Raw genomic sequence first — 14,598 nt, 5'->3', positions numbered from 1 at the left:
AGGAAGCCATAGGGTGTGGGGATTTGAGGATTGGCAACATCAATAACATCAGTTCCTCTCAAATCGTGTTTACTGTCTGCCCTACTGTCCCAAACATGGCCTGCTTTACAAAGCTGCTGAAAGGCACAACTCCAAAATGTGGATGGCCCATCCCGAGTCTGACTGGAATACAGTGAAGCCTTGGGAAAGTCGCTTTCCTTATTTTCTCATCTGGAAAATTAGGGCATAGGATTTGATGAGCTGTGAAGTGCCTTCTAGCTCTCTAGCTCTGGCAGTCTGGGTGACGGGCCCTGCTCTTTCTGAGCAGCTCAGTGAGGCAAAGCTGGTGGAGGCGGGGCGGTGCTGCCCAGAATCACCACAGGCTTCCTTCTGATCTTTACCCTGCCCCAACCCCTCTGGCTACTACTGACTAGGGGTCTTTTTCCAACTTGTACATTCTTGCTCCAAGAGTAATTTAGCACCATGGATGGACAGCAGGAGATTTGGGTTCTAAATCAGCCCTGACATAAACTAGCTGTGTGACTTTTAGTAACTTTCTTTCTCTGAGCCTTAGTTGCCCCATCTGTAAAACCAGAACTGGACTAAATGACTGGATTTGCTGGACTTGACAACCTCAGGCTCTTTCAGGAGTCAGATCCCTGTTACTAGAGGAACTAGGGGGACGCTCCAGCTCAGAGCCCCACGTTGTAGCTGACCCACAGGATGAGAAGTCATCTGCTTGACACTGTGGAAGGAAAACTCTGAAACAGACTTAGTAACTTCCCAGGTTCCCTGGCTCTGCCACTAAGCACATCTCAGGAGACCCCCCACCACTGATGCGATTTCCCTTGTCCATAAGAATCTCCTTCCCCAGTCCCTTTCCTCTGCAGTTGGTAAGAGACGGGCAGGGCTGAGTTTAATAGTTTGAAGGTTGGGGATAGTAAAGCCCTGAATAGGAAAGTATCCTGCCCAAAGTCACACAGCAAAGAAAACTCAGATGGCCACAACTCAGCCAAAGGCCTTAACCCCTCTCTCTCGAGCTGCACACATGCTGCACTCCCCACCAGCTCCTGGGCCTTTCTCCACATCTCACTTCCCTCAGCTCTGGACCATGGGCTACTTTTTGGACAGGGAAGCAAGAGGCAGCAGAAGCCATTCTCTGAGGACCACACCTCAAAGAGCATGATCTACCAGGTGGGATTGTTCTGAGGCCTCAGGCAAGGAGGCTGGCCCGAAAGCTGATCTCCAAGAGGGCGTGGTTCTAAACTGCTGGCAAATAAAAGCCTGGAGAGACAGCACCAGTCCAGAGACCAGCAGGAGGCACAGGGAGACTACGAGCCACTCAATTCCTGGGCCTTGGAAGTGGTGAGCTCACTGAGGCAGGAGGAGCTTGGGGAGGGCCTGGGGATGTGGACAAGGTTTCCGAAAGCTAAGATGGGGCAGATGGAGGGAGAAAGATGTTTGTGCTCCAGATGGCAAGGGAAATTCCAGGGGAGAATCACCACACATAGGGCTTACACCTAAGTCCCATCCAGAAACAGCTGCTTACACTCACACCCATCCAAACTGATACTTACACACACACATGCACGCATGCACGCACGCGCGCACACACACACACACACACACGCATGCAGATACAGAGAAAAGACAGCCTCACTCAAGCACACATCACCTGTCAGAAAGACCAGCCAGCGCTGGCCCACTCACCAGGAGGCATGCAGTATTTAAAGAACTCCTCCTCCCACCTGCATACCCATAGTGAGACATCTACCCATTGTGTTTCAGATGCCCATAGTGTCCCCCCAAACCCTGCTCCTCTGCCTGCTGGTCCTGGCAGTCATGGAAGACCAGGGTCGGGAGGCAGCCATCCCAGGCTGCCACTTGCACCGTGAGTACCTCTGGGACCAGAGGGCTGGAGGGAGTGGAAATTCTGGATGGGAGCAAAGAGCTGATAGACTGCATTTTGGGGTAGGCAGCACTCTAGATGGACCCAAACTGAGGAACAGACAACAGGAGCTAGGGCAAGCCTTCGCAGAGTTGCCATCAACTGCTCACCCATCTCCTTCTAGCCATCAACGTGACAGTGCGAAGTGACCGCCAAGGCACCTGCCAGGGCTCCCATGTGGTACAAGCCTGTGTTGGCCACTGTGAGTCCAGTGCCTTCCCCTCCCGGTACTCTGTGCTGGTGGCCAGTGGCTATCGACACAACATCACCTCCGTCTCTCAGTGCTGCACCATCAGCAGCCTGAAGAAGGTGAGGAGGGCCCAGCCCAGTGAAGGGACATTGGGGGTTAGGGGAAAGACAAAGGAGATGGGGATTGAAGATGGCCCTATGAAGGGGGACTGGAACGTGGACTCCCCTGTCCCACAGGTGAAGGTGCAGCTGCAGTGTGTGGGGACCCGGAGGGAGGAGCTCGAGATCTTCACAGCCAAGGCTTGCCAGTGTGACATGTGTCGCCTCTCACGCTACTAGTTCATCCTCTTCCCTCCTCTCTCCCCTGGGTTAGAGGGTTTGAAGTTCTGGTAGGAAAGCCTGGTCTGGGATTCAAACACTGGGGGGAGTTCCAATCCTGCTGGTTACTTGCGATGGGATTTTGTAAATGAGGGGTTTGCTCCAGCTCTTACCCTCTTAAGATTTTGTGATTGTCACTTCCTGAGAAGAGGGGAATTTTTGCCTCTTCCCTTTCTCTGCTTGGCCCTTCTAACTAGTCTTTCATCATTTTACTTCCTTTTTTGCCCTACCCCTAAATAAAGCAAGCAGCTCTTGAGTTTCTCTCTTTATTAAGTCTACCCCAGCCAGAGGAAGGGAGATAGGCAATGATTACTGTGACCCGCCCCCCCCTTACCCCAGGACACTGTGAATCTGTTCTTGTTTGTGCCCTCACCCCTCCCCCTGCCCAATAAATAAAGAGGGGACAAGGAAGTATAGGGCAAGGGAGGGGAGGGAAGGAAGATGCCCCAGGCCCAGGACAGTGTCTGTATTGAGGGTAAGCAGGGCGAGAATAAATAGACCATGGACCCCCACGGTGGGGATGAGAAAGGATGTCGTGCTGGCCTGAGGCAGGGGAAGATCCCTGATGGCAGCTTCCTGGTCAAGCTTGCCCTGGTCAAGTCCTGCCATGCGGGCCTGAGAGTTCTGTTGCCAAGACCACCTCTCCTCTCCTCGTCTGCCCCCTGGTAAAAACTGCCCACGCTGGACTGGGCAGGGAGTCCTCAGAGCCCACTCTGGCAAGGCCAGGGATAAGCGTGTATCTCTCTGGGCCCCTGGGCAGGAGGAGGGATGGAGGGACTGATAGCTCTGGGTTCAGCTTTTCCCTTTCTGGGAGGCTCTCTAGCTCTGACCCCCACTGGTGGCCACCTGGGGTGTAAGCCGCTGGAGGGGGGCCTCCCTGGCCCCCTGGGTCCCCTGTAGTCGGCGTAGCCGCAGTTCCTCCAGGCCTTGCCATAGCTCTTGACGCTCCCGGGCCTTCTGCTGCTCCCTGTGGAGAGAGGTGAGGCAGCTCCCCTACCTGGAGCCCCCCATAGTCAAGCCTCCCTCACCACCACCCCACCTGCAAAGGGAGGGCACGGAACCGTTTTCTGTTCTGTGACTGTAGGAACCCTCTGCTTAGGGAAGCACTGAGAAGGGACTGATCCCAGGCCACAGTCGTGGAGAAGATGAACTGGCCAGGCTCTGAGTGGCCCTGGCTGAAGGGTAGGAAGCTACGGGTAGTCAGAAGAGGGTGGTACCTGGAAGAACTACTTGGAAGAATGACTGGAGGATGCGGTGGGCAATCGGGCATAGGATGGCCCAGCACTTGGCAGGAACATGAGGGAGAGACTTTAAACATCTGATCAAATAGGGCTTGGAGTAGTCCTCTAAGGTTCCCTCCAGCCTTGAGGATCTGCTTTCTTCCTGCTTTTCTCCCCTCTCCCCGATTCCTAGTCCCCCAATACTTACTGCTGCTTTTCCAGCTTGTAGGAGGCTGTGAGCTCATCAAACAGCTTTCCATTCATCTCCATGAAGGTCTTGAGCACATTGTAGATCAGAGATACGATGGTTCTTGGCAGCATCAAGGGAGGAGGTGAGGAGATGAGAACAACTTCAGCTTGGCTTCCCCTCCTCCTCTGGCATCTGCCTATCCCTGTCCCCCAAATCCAGCATGCAGCCCTGAACACCACAAGCATTGCCCACTTCCCTGCCCTTTTTACCACCCCCTCAGCCATCTTCTGATGCTTTCTCTGATCCTTTCCAGTTAGGAATAACCCCAGGGTCTAGATTGGCTGGCTCTGGTCCCAGTTTCTGTGGGTTAGGTCAAAACCTGGGCACTCACTGATTCCAGTGCTCCTTGGAGACTTGATAGAGGGTCCCAAACACAGCAGGCAGCACAGTGTGGCAGTTGTCCTCAATGAGGCTCAGGATATACTCATTGTTCCAGAAATACAGAGCCCGCTCTGCAACCTGGGGCGGGTAAAATGGCAGCGTGAGTACCTAGCAGTGGCTTCTCCATGTGTACAAAGTCTGGTATCCATCGCTACCCCCAAACCCAGGCCCCCCAGCATCCATACACCCCATCCTCAAGGCTCATCTGACCCACTGGAGGAAGCAAGATGGTGCAGAGAAAAGAGCACTGGATTTGGAGTCCAGCGCTCGGAGACAAATTTTCACTACAGACTCTACTACATCCACATGACCTTGAGCGAGACATTTAACCTCTCAGTCTCAGTTTCCTCATTTGTAAAACGGGGCTAATAATACCTACCTCCACAGGGCTGTTCTAAGAATCAAATGAGATACTGGACTTTAAGATGTTTTATAAACTGAAGTACCAGTGTCACTGTGAGGAAGAATTGACTTCCACTGGCTTACAGCTCACAAGAATGGGAAAACGTCTGTACATACATGTAGGAGAACATGAGTTACAGCTAGCTGGGACGATGCAGGGAAGCCTGGTGTGGTCCTAAAGTGGGACTAATGAAATCTAAGGCCACTAAGAAAAGGGGGAAAATGATAACAACCCTCCACTCCATTCTGGAGCATACTTCAGTTTACCAAACATGTTTATACTCATGATCTCTTTGGTCCTTATCACTACCCTGTGAAGAGATCATTGTTGGCCCATTTTACAGATGAGGAAGCTAATTCAGACTCAGAGTGGTAAAGTGATTTGCCTGAAGCCCCTCAGCCAGTGGAAGGCAGATCTGAGGCTTGACCCTAGGTCTCCTGACCGTCAGCGTCTCCCCATTATCAGACCCAGGAATGCAAGAGAACCTGAGGGCAGAGGGAGCTGTGTTAGGCCAACTAGCCGACCTTCTCAGGCCATACCTCTGCTCCCACCACCACCTGTCCCTACCATACCTGGAAATGGGGGCTGGAAACACAGCGAGCCACCTGCTTGAAGAGGGGCTCCTGGATCTTCACAAACTGGGAAGGCTCGATGACATCAAGAATCTCTTCCATCTCCCCCAGAAACATCACCTGGAAGCAGGGGTAGGGACAGAGGGACAGCTGCTCACATCTCCCCCAAATGCACATACACCTGACTGCCTCCTGGAAGCTGAGCCCTCCCAACCTCCCTGGTGGGCATCAAAGCCCTTCTTCATACCTCCTTCTGTGTGCAGGTTTTTGGCCAGTATTTGAGCAGCCCCCGGATCACCTGTGGGGGTTGAGGCAGAAAGGAGTCAAACCTGCAGAGGTAAGAGGCCTGCCTTCCCCCCAGAGATACTCACGTGCTCTGTCAAGGTGGCATCCTTCTCCAGGAACTGCACCACACAGTATGCCAGCTGTAAGGGGTGTGGGGTAGAGAGAAAGAAGCCAGGGGTCAGCAGAAGGCTGAGTGCCAAGGACTGACTGCCCAGGACAGGATGCCAGACATTTGCTCACTTACTGTCTCCCACTCTCTTATTCACCAAGCATTTACTAACTGCCTAGGATGTACCAAGGCACCATGCTCAGTGTGCTGGGAATATAATGATGATCTCACAGGGGAAACAGTCAGCAAACTAATCCTTATAAATTTTGCAAAAGGTTCAATAGTAGAATTCTGTATCACAATCTTTGGGAATATAGTAGGAGGAGAGTTTACTTCTGACTAGGGGAAGGGGCTGAGTAAGGCTTCACAGAGCTGATGCCTGAGGTCAGCCTTAAAGGGTCAGTGGGAACTGTCTAAGGTAGATGGAACAGAATTAGTACAGATAAAGAAGGCAAGGTAGCATCCCATGAGTGTCAAGCTAACCTCCAGACCCCACTGGCTTCTCTGACTCTATCAGGAACTCCTCTTGCAGTAGGGCCAGGCCCAGGCCTCACCTGGGCATGAAAGACAGACAGTGACTTGACTGAGTGTAGGGGAATCAGGACACGAACCAGGAACTGCTTGTGCTCAGTCTTCAGGGGCAGCGCAAAGCCATTTATGATGCTGAGGAGGAGGCAGAAGAGAGGAGGGCTCAGATAACCTCAGTCCCTCCTCTCAGAATCCTAAACTCCACCTGAGGCCCAGGGACAATTACCTTCCTAAGATCTCCAGCAGCTCAGCCACACCATTGAAGTGCTCGTATTCATAGATGAAACTGAGAGGAGGAGAAGAATGCAGGAGGGCTCAGAGCAGTGGGGGTAGGTTCAGCCCACCCCACGCCCACCCCTTAGCCATCCTGCCTGCCCACCTTTACACACATTGCACACTCATCCTCACCCAGAGGTCACAATCCCTTCCCAGTGCCCCAAACCAGGCCTCACTGAGATCAACACTGACCTCTGAAATACCCTTCTCAGCGCAGCCACCTCTGCCACTGAGTCCCAGCTCAACCCTTTCTTCCATGAAGTGTTCCAGCTCATCTTATTCTCCCCCAGACCCTAACCCTCATCACCTCAGCCCCATCCAATCAGCAGGCACCCAGCCTATATCTTTCACTCTTCATGCCAGTCAACCAAAAGAATAACAAATACTTAGAGATTCTACTGTGTACCATGTAATTCTCAAAACTGTCCCAGGAGGAAGGGCTTAGTTAAATCCATTTTACAGATGAAGGAATCAAGACTCTGTGGTTAAATAACACTTGCCTCAAAGTTAGTAAATGGAGAATCTAATGGACTCCAAGCTCCTGGAGGACAGGGGTCATGTCTTCCCTATTTTATAGCTAGTAACGATAAAAGCTAATGTTTCAGAGTCCCAGCCTTGGTCCAGGAGCCATATTGAGTGCTTTGGAGGCATTGCTTCACTTGATGATGGTCCCTAACTTATTACAGGTGGCACCCCCATTTTAATGATGAGGAAACTAGGAGAGAGCTTAAGTAGTTTGCCCAAGTTTACCCAAATAATGGAACCAAACTCAAATGCAAGCCATCTAACTCCAGAGCCGTGATCTCAACTACAAGGCCAATGTGGGCCACTGATGCCTCGTGGATGTTTGTCCTCAATATACATTTGCAGAAAGAATCTCTCTCTCTTTGGGTCCTTATGTCCCAGCAGGATAAGGTTCAGAAGATTTAGATCCTAGGATTTAGATCCTAGATTGACCTCATCCCTGCAAACCACTTCATCTCTCTCGGCCTCCATTTTCTCTTATGTAAAATGGAAATTAGGGCTCGCCAGTTAGCTCAGTTGGTTAGAGAACAGCCTCATAACACCAAGGTTCAGAGGTTCGGATCCCTGTACCAGCCAGCCGCCAAAAAAAAAAAAAAAAGGGAAATTAATACCCATTCTCTGCTGACTTCACAGGCTTTGTGTAATCAATATTATGTAATATGTTACCAAGAGAGCCTTTGCCTCAATCTTCCCAACACATCTCTCTCCCTCCCCCAGTCTTTGCTGGGCAGGCAACAGCCACTCACCGGAGGAAGATGTGATTGCACTGTTTGCGAATATAGGCCCGGAGACCCAGGAACTTGCCATAGACTCGGTGCAGGATGGTCTTGAGGTACTCACGCTCTCGGGGGTCCTCGCTATCAAATAGCTCCAGGAGCTGTGGGACCCAGGGTCAGGGGTCAGGTGAGAGGTCAACCCCAGGATGCTTCCATCCTATCCCACACTCCTCAGAGAGCCTGCCCCTGCCCTATGGTACCACCCAGCTTGGGCTCCCCACTTCACCATCAGGACAAACTTTTGATCCACATATCTCTTGGCCACAGAGGGCTGGAAGTCTGGGCTCTCCAAGAAACGCAGGAAAAACTCATATACCAGCTGGGGGAGGGGGACAGACAAAAAAGAGAATTCAGTAACAGCCTCACCCACTCACCCCACCCTGTGGTCCTCATCCAATAGTCTAGGGGCTAAGGAGACCCTCTCCCCTCTCCTCAGATCTCTTCCAAAACTTGGATCCCTGCTCTCCCTAGCCCTTCACACCTGCAGATGGGGCCACGAAGGCTCAAGGTTGGGTTCATCCTCTTCAGGATCAAATTCAGGGTTCTCACTGGGTGGCAGGGTCCGGAAGATATTCACTGAGATCTGAGGGGCAGAGTTGGGGTTCTTTAAGGAACAGCCCTTGAATGCAGAAACCAGAGGGTCCTTCATCCGACGTTGTAATGGGTCAACCTCAGCACCTACCCCAGCAAGCAATTCATTCCTTGGGTAATCATCACCTGAACACCTAGTTCATGCAAGCACTGGGCCAGGGGCTTGGGGACCCAAGGGTGGATAAAACGCAATCCAGTGGGAAAGACAAGATCAAAAGCAGTGAGGTCTACAGGCATTTGGGGCAAAAAAAAAGAGAAATTTCTAACTTGGGCATTGAGAGAGGCTTCATGGAAGAGGCAGCACCTGAGCCAGGCAGTGGAAGGTAAGGGGCATGGGCACTACAGGCCTCAGGCAAACATAAGCAAAGGTGCAGAGGTGGGACAGGCCAGGAGGGACCAAGTGGGTGCAGGGCAGCAATGGGGTTAAGGGGAAGGAAGACATGGGCCTTGAGCTGAGACCAAGCTGAAGAGTGTAGGGTTTATTCTCCACACAGGGTTCCTGTGGGCGGGTCAGTAGGGTTCATGTACCCCTCAGCCATCCCCCAGGGGCTGAGTGCCAGGTGCTCACCATGCGGATGATGTCTGGGTAGACAGGCTCGATCAGGACGCCCCGGGTGCTCCCCACACATTCCACCAGCTCATTGAGTGCTGCTCGCTTCACCTCCTTCCCCTTTAGGTCAGCCACACAGTCCAAGAAGTCAAACATCACCCCACACTGGGCCAGCTTCCGGCTCAGCAGCTCATGCAGCTCAGAGGCTGGCACATCTGGGGAGGGAGGGAAGGCAGCTGAGCCTGGGTCCCAGCTACCACAGCCTGGGTGGGGTGGACCCTTCTAATTCTTAGGGCTGGGTCTTGAGGCAGCCTCTGCTGCCACCAAACCCCATGCTCTGGTGCCACCTCCCACTCCTTGCAGACAGCAAACAACTCCTGTCCCTTCCTCCACCCCCAGGGGTTAGGGGCCCTTCTTCTTTTCCTTCTAATCCAGGTTCGCAGAGTATGATGGCCTGATTTTAAAGCAAGATCACAAACTCTGGATATGTGGGCTTTCCACAGGTGACCCAAACAGCCACTGCCTCCCTCTCATAGGTGGCACCCTGTTCTAAGAGCTAGAGTGGGGGAGCTCAGGGCCATGGGTCTCTAGGGTGCCCTCTGGCTCTGCCAGTCTGGCCTGTGACACAGGGATGGGGGTAGGGGCTACACAGTGATCACAGGGAGCCATGTCAAGCACCTGCTGCAGGCACCTGGCTGGGCTGATAGTGGCCTCCTGTAACCCAGGCTGTGGGCTCCACCCTTGGCCCTGGTCTGCCCCCCAGGGTGACGCCATTCCAGATGCCCCACCTCCATGGATGACAGGCCAGTCAGGCCATGCGTCAGCAGAGAGCCAGAGAACTGGGGGTCAGTTCCAATGGTAGAGTAGTTCCTAGCCTGGAAGGGGCCACCCAAACTCCCCCTGATGGCAGCTGCCTAGCTGGTCCCCTCCTGGGCTCAGGTACCGAGGCAGCCAGCAGCTGGCTCACCTTTGAGCAGGGGCAGTGGCGTGAGCTCTTGCTGGTTGCTCTGATAGCGGAACTGAGAGGAGCTGTGGGAGCGCCTGGGCCGGGCCCTGCGGAGGGAACGGCGGGAGAAGCCATCCACCTTGTCGGGTGGGGGCACAGGCGACAGCCCCGGGGAGGAGGGGCTGGTAGGGGTGCTCGCAGGAGGCAGCTTCGTCTCCATGGCAGACAGGCGGCAGATCAAGCTTTCAGAGACCCAGAGGTTCCCTCTGGGCTTGGAGGATGCTGGGTGAGGCGGGGTGGACTAACTCGGGCCCATCCTGTCGGGGCATTGGGGGGGGGCACAACCACAGTCCTGGGGCCCCCCCCCAGGGCCTTTGATGACTTTCCAGTCCTGGGGGGCAGGCAGGGTAGAAAGGAGGCTGGCTCAGGCCTAAGGTCCTTCCGGAGGGTCCAGAAGAATCCAGTTAGAGCTCCCACCCTGGCTCTTTTGAAAATGAAGTCAGGGCAGAAAGGTCAGCAAGAAAGAGACAGAGAGAGCCAGTCAGTTCTTTGAGGAGAGACAGTCTGTGAGCCTGCAACTAAGTGCCCATGTCTTCTTTTCCCTCCTACCCTTGCCCAGACCTAAAACAGGGGTGCAGCCCCCTCCCGTCAGAGACATGTCCCTCCCTTCTCCCAGAACTAAAGGGCCCAGGCTCCAAAATAACCCCTCCCAGAATAGGCCCTATCCCCCAAGCCAGCCCCTACTCAGTCCTTGCCCTGTTCCCCGTCCCTACCCCTTACAGGATGTGGCTGTACCTGATCCACCGACGCTGGCCGCGGTGGACTCTCCCCAGGACTGAGGGCCCTATCCCCATGCCACCTGCCTCCTAGAAGCCAGCACCCTCCCCCCACCTCAGCTCCTCCTTCCTGGCCCCCCAAACCTCATAGTGGGGCGAGGGGACGCTCACTTCTCAGAAACCCAGACTTTGGTCGCTGACCCCCGGGGGCGTTCGTTCAGGACTCCTTCGCAGCGGTTCCGCTCGGGGCGCTGGGGCTGGGCGGCGGCGCTCCTGGGTTCTCTCCCGGGTTCCGGGGAGGGGGCTGGAGCATGCCCCGAGCTTAGCCCCGGGTCGAGGCCGGGCGCACGGAAGGCTCTGGGCTGGCCCCAGCAGTGCGCGAACCTCCGCTGAGTGGTGGGACTCGGATCCGGCGCGGCGCGGCGCAGTGGGAGCCCCTGCTCTGTGCGCACCGGCACCCGCCGCCCAGCTGCTCAGGATGACATCAAGTCACCTCCTCCCGCTCGGCCCGCACCTCCCAGCGGGCGGGGGGTGAGGACTGCGTCAGGGAGGCCCCGGGGCCGCTGGGAGATGTAGTCCCCGCACCGCTTAAAGGGAGCTACCAGACCGAAGGGGTAAGCCCTGAGGGCGGACTCCAGGGCAAAGGCTGAAGCTTTGGAAGTCAGAGAGCAGAATGGGATGGGTTCCAGCTGGGGGCTGGACTCCCGGATTCTGGAAGGGAGACAGCATAGGGAAAGAGAAGGACTCGACTTTGTACCAGGAATCGGTGTGGTGTCAGGACACTGGCAGGAAAAGAGGGCTAGCATGCTATGCCAAGCCCACAGGTTTGGCCTGGGCCATCCATGCCCCAGGCCATCCCCATAGGAACCCCACTCTCACCCCAGAATGGCCGGACACTTCAGAAACCCCTGAAATCCGGAACTGGACTAGTTAATAGTCTGTGGTGAGTCAGAACGTGCCGGGAGGGGTGTGGTTTGCCACAGGCTACTGGGAAATGCAGTCCATCCTCAGACCTGCAGTCCCCCTCCCATCCCTTGCTGTCTACAGTGACATCATGGTCTGGGTTTAAAGGGCCAGCCCTGGAGTGGCAAAATGTGAGAGCAAGACGTGCTGTTCTGGAGCTGCCACCCTACCCCAGGCAGCCTGGCCTCCCCAGATGGACCTCCCAGCTCCTCTGGGCTCTAAGATGTGCTAGTGGGTGTGTGAGGTGGTGCCTTGTTCAAAATCTTGCTGTTGTTGTTGGGTTCAAAACCCAACACACAGGTAGGTTACAGGAGTTTGGCATTCTGGCCAAAAGTTGTGGACCTGCAGTCCTGGGCCCCCTTCCCAGGTCCCTGGACCACAACACACTTTTTTCCCCTGAACTCCATCTCCCTGCACTGCTGTGAAATCTTCACCCTGAAGTTTTGCCTGGATGAACATTTGGTCCATGCTGAGCAGCAGGAGAGGATAATGAGACTAGACAATGAGGTCGGGAGAGGCTAGGCCCCTTTTCAGAGTCTGCCCCACCCTACTTTGGGCCTTGGTGACCACTCAGTGCTCCAGAGGAACCGCCCATACATCCTCCCTGCTGCTGAGGGAGCCTGGGTACCTAAGAGGTGCCCGCCCAACAGAGGCCTGTACTGAGGGCAGGTAGTTTAGCCAGGCTAGGATCCAGGACTTTATCAATGGAGACCTGACCAGCGCTCCCCTTGCTCGGAAATCTTCAGCAGTCCTTGCCCATCTGGTTCTCCATGTCCTTGTTTGTTAAATGGGAACTCATAATCTCCCTCCTTGTCCACCTCCCAGGCCCAGGAGGTGAAGCCTGTCCCATATCTCTGAACAACAAGCTGGGGTTCCCACAGAGCCTTCTACAGACAGGCAAAGGACCCCGAGACCCAGAGAGAAGTGTCTTGCCCAAAGCGACCCAGTCCCCTTACCAAAAGCTGATCAGAAGGCTGGCTGGTTACTCAGTTGGTTAGAGCGCCACCCTGTAACACCAAAGTCAAGGGTTCAGATCCCCCTTGCCAGCCAGCCGCCAAACAAACAAACAAACAAACAAACAAGCTGATCAGAGGCCAGGCTTCCACCTCCCAGCTGTCTCTAGCCCTCCACCATGGGCCCTCTGGGGACCAGTACCCTGGTCTCAAGGCCAGACTGGCTACAGAAGGCTGGTGCTTTGTACAAAGGAGGTGCTTTGTTTAAGGACTGAAGGATGGAGGAGAGGCATAAGACTTCTGAAAGAAGTGATATTTGAACTGAGTCTCAAAATAGGCACAATGTCACCTGGGGGGTGCAGGGTTGGAAATCCTTTCCTTTTTAAAACATCTTTGGGCCGGCCTGTGGCTCACTCGGGAGAGTGCGGTGCTAATAACACCAAGGCCCCGGGTTCGGATCCCATATACGGATGGCCGGTTCGCTCACTGGGTGAGCGTGGTGCTGACCACACCAAGTCAAGGGTTAAGATCCCCTTACCGGTCATCTTTAAAAAAAAAAAAAAAAAATCTTTATTGAGATATCATTCACATACCATAAAATTCACCCATTTGGGAGTTGTTGTTTAATGAGAATAGCATTTCAGTTTTGCAAGATGAAAAAGTTCTGTTGTTGCACAACAATGTAAATATACTTAACACTACTGAACCATACAGTTAAAATGGTATTAAGGTGGTAAAATTTATGTTTTGTATATTTTACCACAATTTAAACAAAATGCATTACATTGTGATATATGTATGCAATGATATATATTCAAAAAAAAATTCACCCATTTTAGTTGTACAATTTAACAGTTTTTACTGTATTCATAGATTAAATTTCTTTTTTTTCAGGTGTGTCCATATCCCACTGTACTCCTTGGTTGCCCCTGATCTACCCTGGTAGAGCTCTTTGGCCTGGACACCTTGTGCCTAGTCATCTTCCCAGGGAGCCTCCTCCCTCCAGCTCCATCCAGTTTTGAGGCGTGGCCTCTCTTCTTCCTGGAAAGCCCTTCCCTCTGATAAAATCCAAGTCCTCCACCAAGGACTAAATCAAAAGCTGCAGCCCCCCAGGCCACCTACCATGATCCCTTCCACACCTATCCTAATCCCACTTAAGAAATTCCCAGAGGGTGGGCCATCCCTGGGGGAAGGGAGAGACTCCCCCAGGGCCTCTGATGCCTAGAGAACAGTTTGCCTGATGAGCTTGCACCTAATCTAGGGTGGGGAGGCCCTACCCCATCCCCTGGGCAAAGCCCCCCCCTTCTCTCTAAGGGGAGGAACCCTGGCCCCATCCTTCCCCAGACCTTTTGAGTTGACAGGGATCTAGTCACCACTAATGCAATGCCCAGTGTATTTCTTAGGACTAGTGGACCTAAACGGGGGCCTGGGATTTAATCCCAGAAACACCCCAATGGGGTCCCCAAGAGAATATTGTCCCTTTACCCTGCCAGTATTTTAAATTCACCCATTCAGCTTCTATTCCAAGGCCTGGGCTAGGTTGTGGAATGAGTGTCTTTGGAGTTGGTTTTCTGTGGAGCTTGTGGTTAATTGTCTGGGGAAGGTGGCAGAAGGACTTCCACTCTCCTGTCTAATCCTCTGCTGTGGCGCACACACTGCACTGGGAATCTGGCTCGGGAATGGACTGACAAGCATCAACTCCTAAGAGATAGACATGACAACCAGTCAAGTTACAATGAGAGATGTGAGTGCAGCCTGACCCTGGAGAGAAGCAGATTTGGGAAGCAGCCACCTCAGAGGGCATTGGGGGTCTAGACACAGGGAATGACCCTGTGTCCCCAGACTTTGCACATGCTGCACCCCATCCCCATGGCAGGAGATGGTCACTCCCTGCTAGACTGGACACAAGGACAACTTTCCTGGACTCCAGGAGAACACACCCTTCTATTTCTACTGCCTTTAGAGGGAGTAGTGCTCATTCATTTACTTGCTCCATAGGC

The 14,598-nt window shown here is 53.7% G+C and overlaps 2 protein-coding genes across 3 annotated transcripts; one reads left to right on the top strand and one right to left on the bottom strand.

The window, feature by feature from the left end:
* The first annotated feature begins 1,767 nt into the window (after positions 1–1,767).
* Positions 1,768–2,455, top strand: GPHA2 (glycoprotein hormone subunit alpha 2). Its single transcript, XM_063092478.1, has 3 exons — positions 1,768–1,870; positions 2,052–2,236; positions 2,354–2,455. The coding sequence occupies exons 1-3, from the start codon at positions 1,768–1,770 to the stop codon at positions 2,453–2,455; spliced, it is 390 nt and encodes a 129-aa protein (XP_062948548.1).
* Positions 2,456–2,783: 328 nt separating this feature from the next.
* Positions 2,784–11,170, bottom strand: PPP2R5B (protein phosphatase 2 regulatory subunit B'beta). Of its 2 annotated transcripts, none has more exons than XM_063092364.1 (14): positions 10,854–11,170; positions 9,928–10,390; positions 8,979–9,175; positions 8,301–8,402; positions 8,046–8,138; positions 7,790–7,920; positions 6,469–6,528; positions 6,326–6,377; positions 5,692–5,745; positions 5,568–5,618; positions 5,321–5,440; positions 4,296–4,423; positions 3,923–4,024; positions 2,784–3,461 (listed from the first exon to the last, which is right to left on the bottom strand). In XM_063092364.1, the coding sequence occupies exons 2-14, from the start codon at positions 10,124–10,126 to the stop codon at positions 3,314–3,316; spliced, it is 1,437 nt and encodes a 478-aa protein (XP_062948434.1). In that variant the 5' UTR covers positions 10,127–10,390; positions 10,854–11,170; the 3' UTR covers positions 2,784–3,313. The 2 variants fall into 2 exon arrangements, with proteins under 2 accessions (XP_062948434.1, XP_062948433.1); XM_063092363.1 differs by having other exon boundaries at positions 2,785–3,461; positions 6,269–6,377.
* Positions 11,171–14,598: the final 3,428 nt, after the last annotated feature.

This window comes from Cynocephalus volans, chromosome 4 (genome assembly GCF_027409185.1).
Source record: "Cynocephalus volans isolate mCynVol1 chromosome 4, mCynVol1.pri, whole genome shotgun sequence".
Taxonomy (NCBI): domain Eukaryota; kingdom Metazoa; phylum Chordata; class Mammalia; order Dermoptera; family Cynocephalidae; genus Cynocephalus; species Cynocephalus volans.
Note: the sequence above shows the minus strand (reverse complement) of the source record. Positions and strands in the feature narration are given on the sequence as shown.

Excerpts from the sequence above, each read along its gene's own strand:
- GPHA2 (XM_063092478.1), top strand. The coding sequence starts at position 1,768 with ATGCCCATAGTGTCCCCCCAAACCCTGCTCCTCTGCCTGCTGGTCCTG. Across the intron at positions 1,871-2,051 it reads CCCAGGCTGCCACTTGCACC|CCATCAACGTGACAGTGCGA; the intron begins GTGAGTACCTCT and ends ATCTCCTTCTAG. Across the intron at positions 2,237-2,353 it reads CCATCAGCAGCCTGAAGAAG|GTGAAGGTGCAGCTGCAGTG; the intron begins GTGAGGAGGGCC and ends CCTGTCCCACAG.
- PPP2R5B (XM_063092363.1), bottom strand. The coding sequence starts at position 10,126 with ATGGAGACGAAGCTGCCTCCTGCGAGCACCCCTACCAGCCCCTCCTCC. Across the intron at positions 5,441-5,567 it reads AAACCTGCACACAGAAGGAG|GTGATGTTTCTGGGGGAGAT; the intron begins GTATGAAGAAGG and ends CCCTGCTTCCAG. Across the intron at positions 3,462-3,922 it reads TACAAGCTGGAAAAGCAGCA|GGAGCAGCAGAAGGCCCGGG; the intron begins GTAAGTATTGGG and ends CTCTCTCCACAG.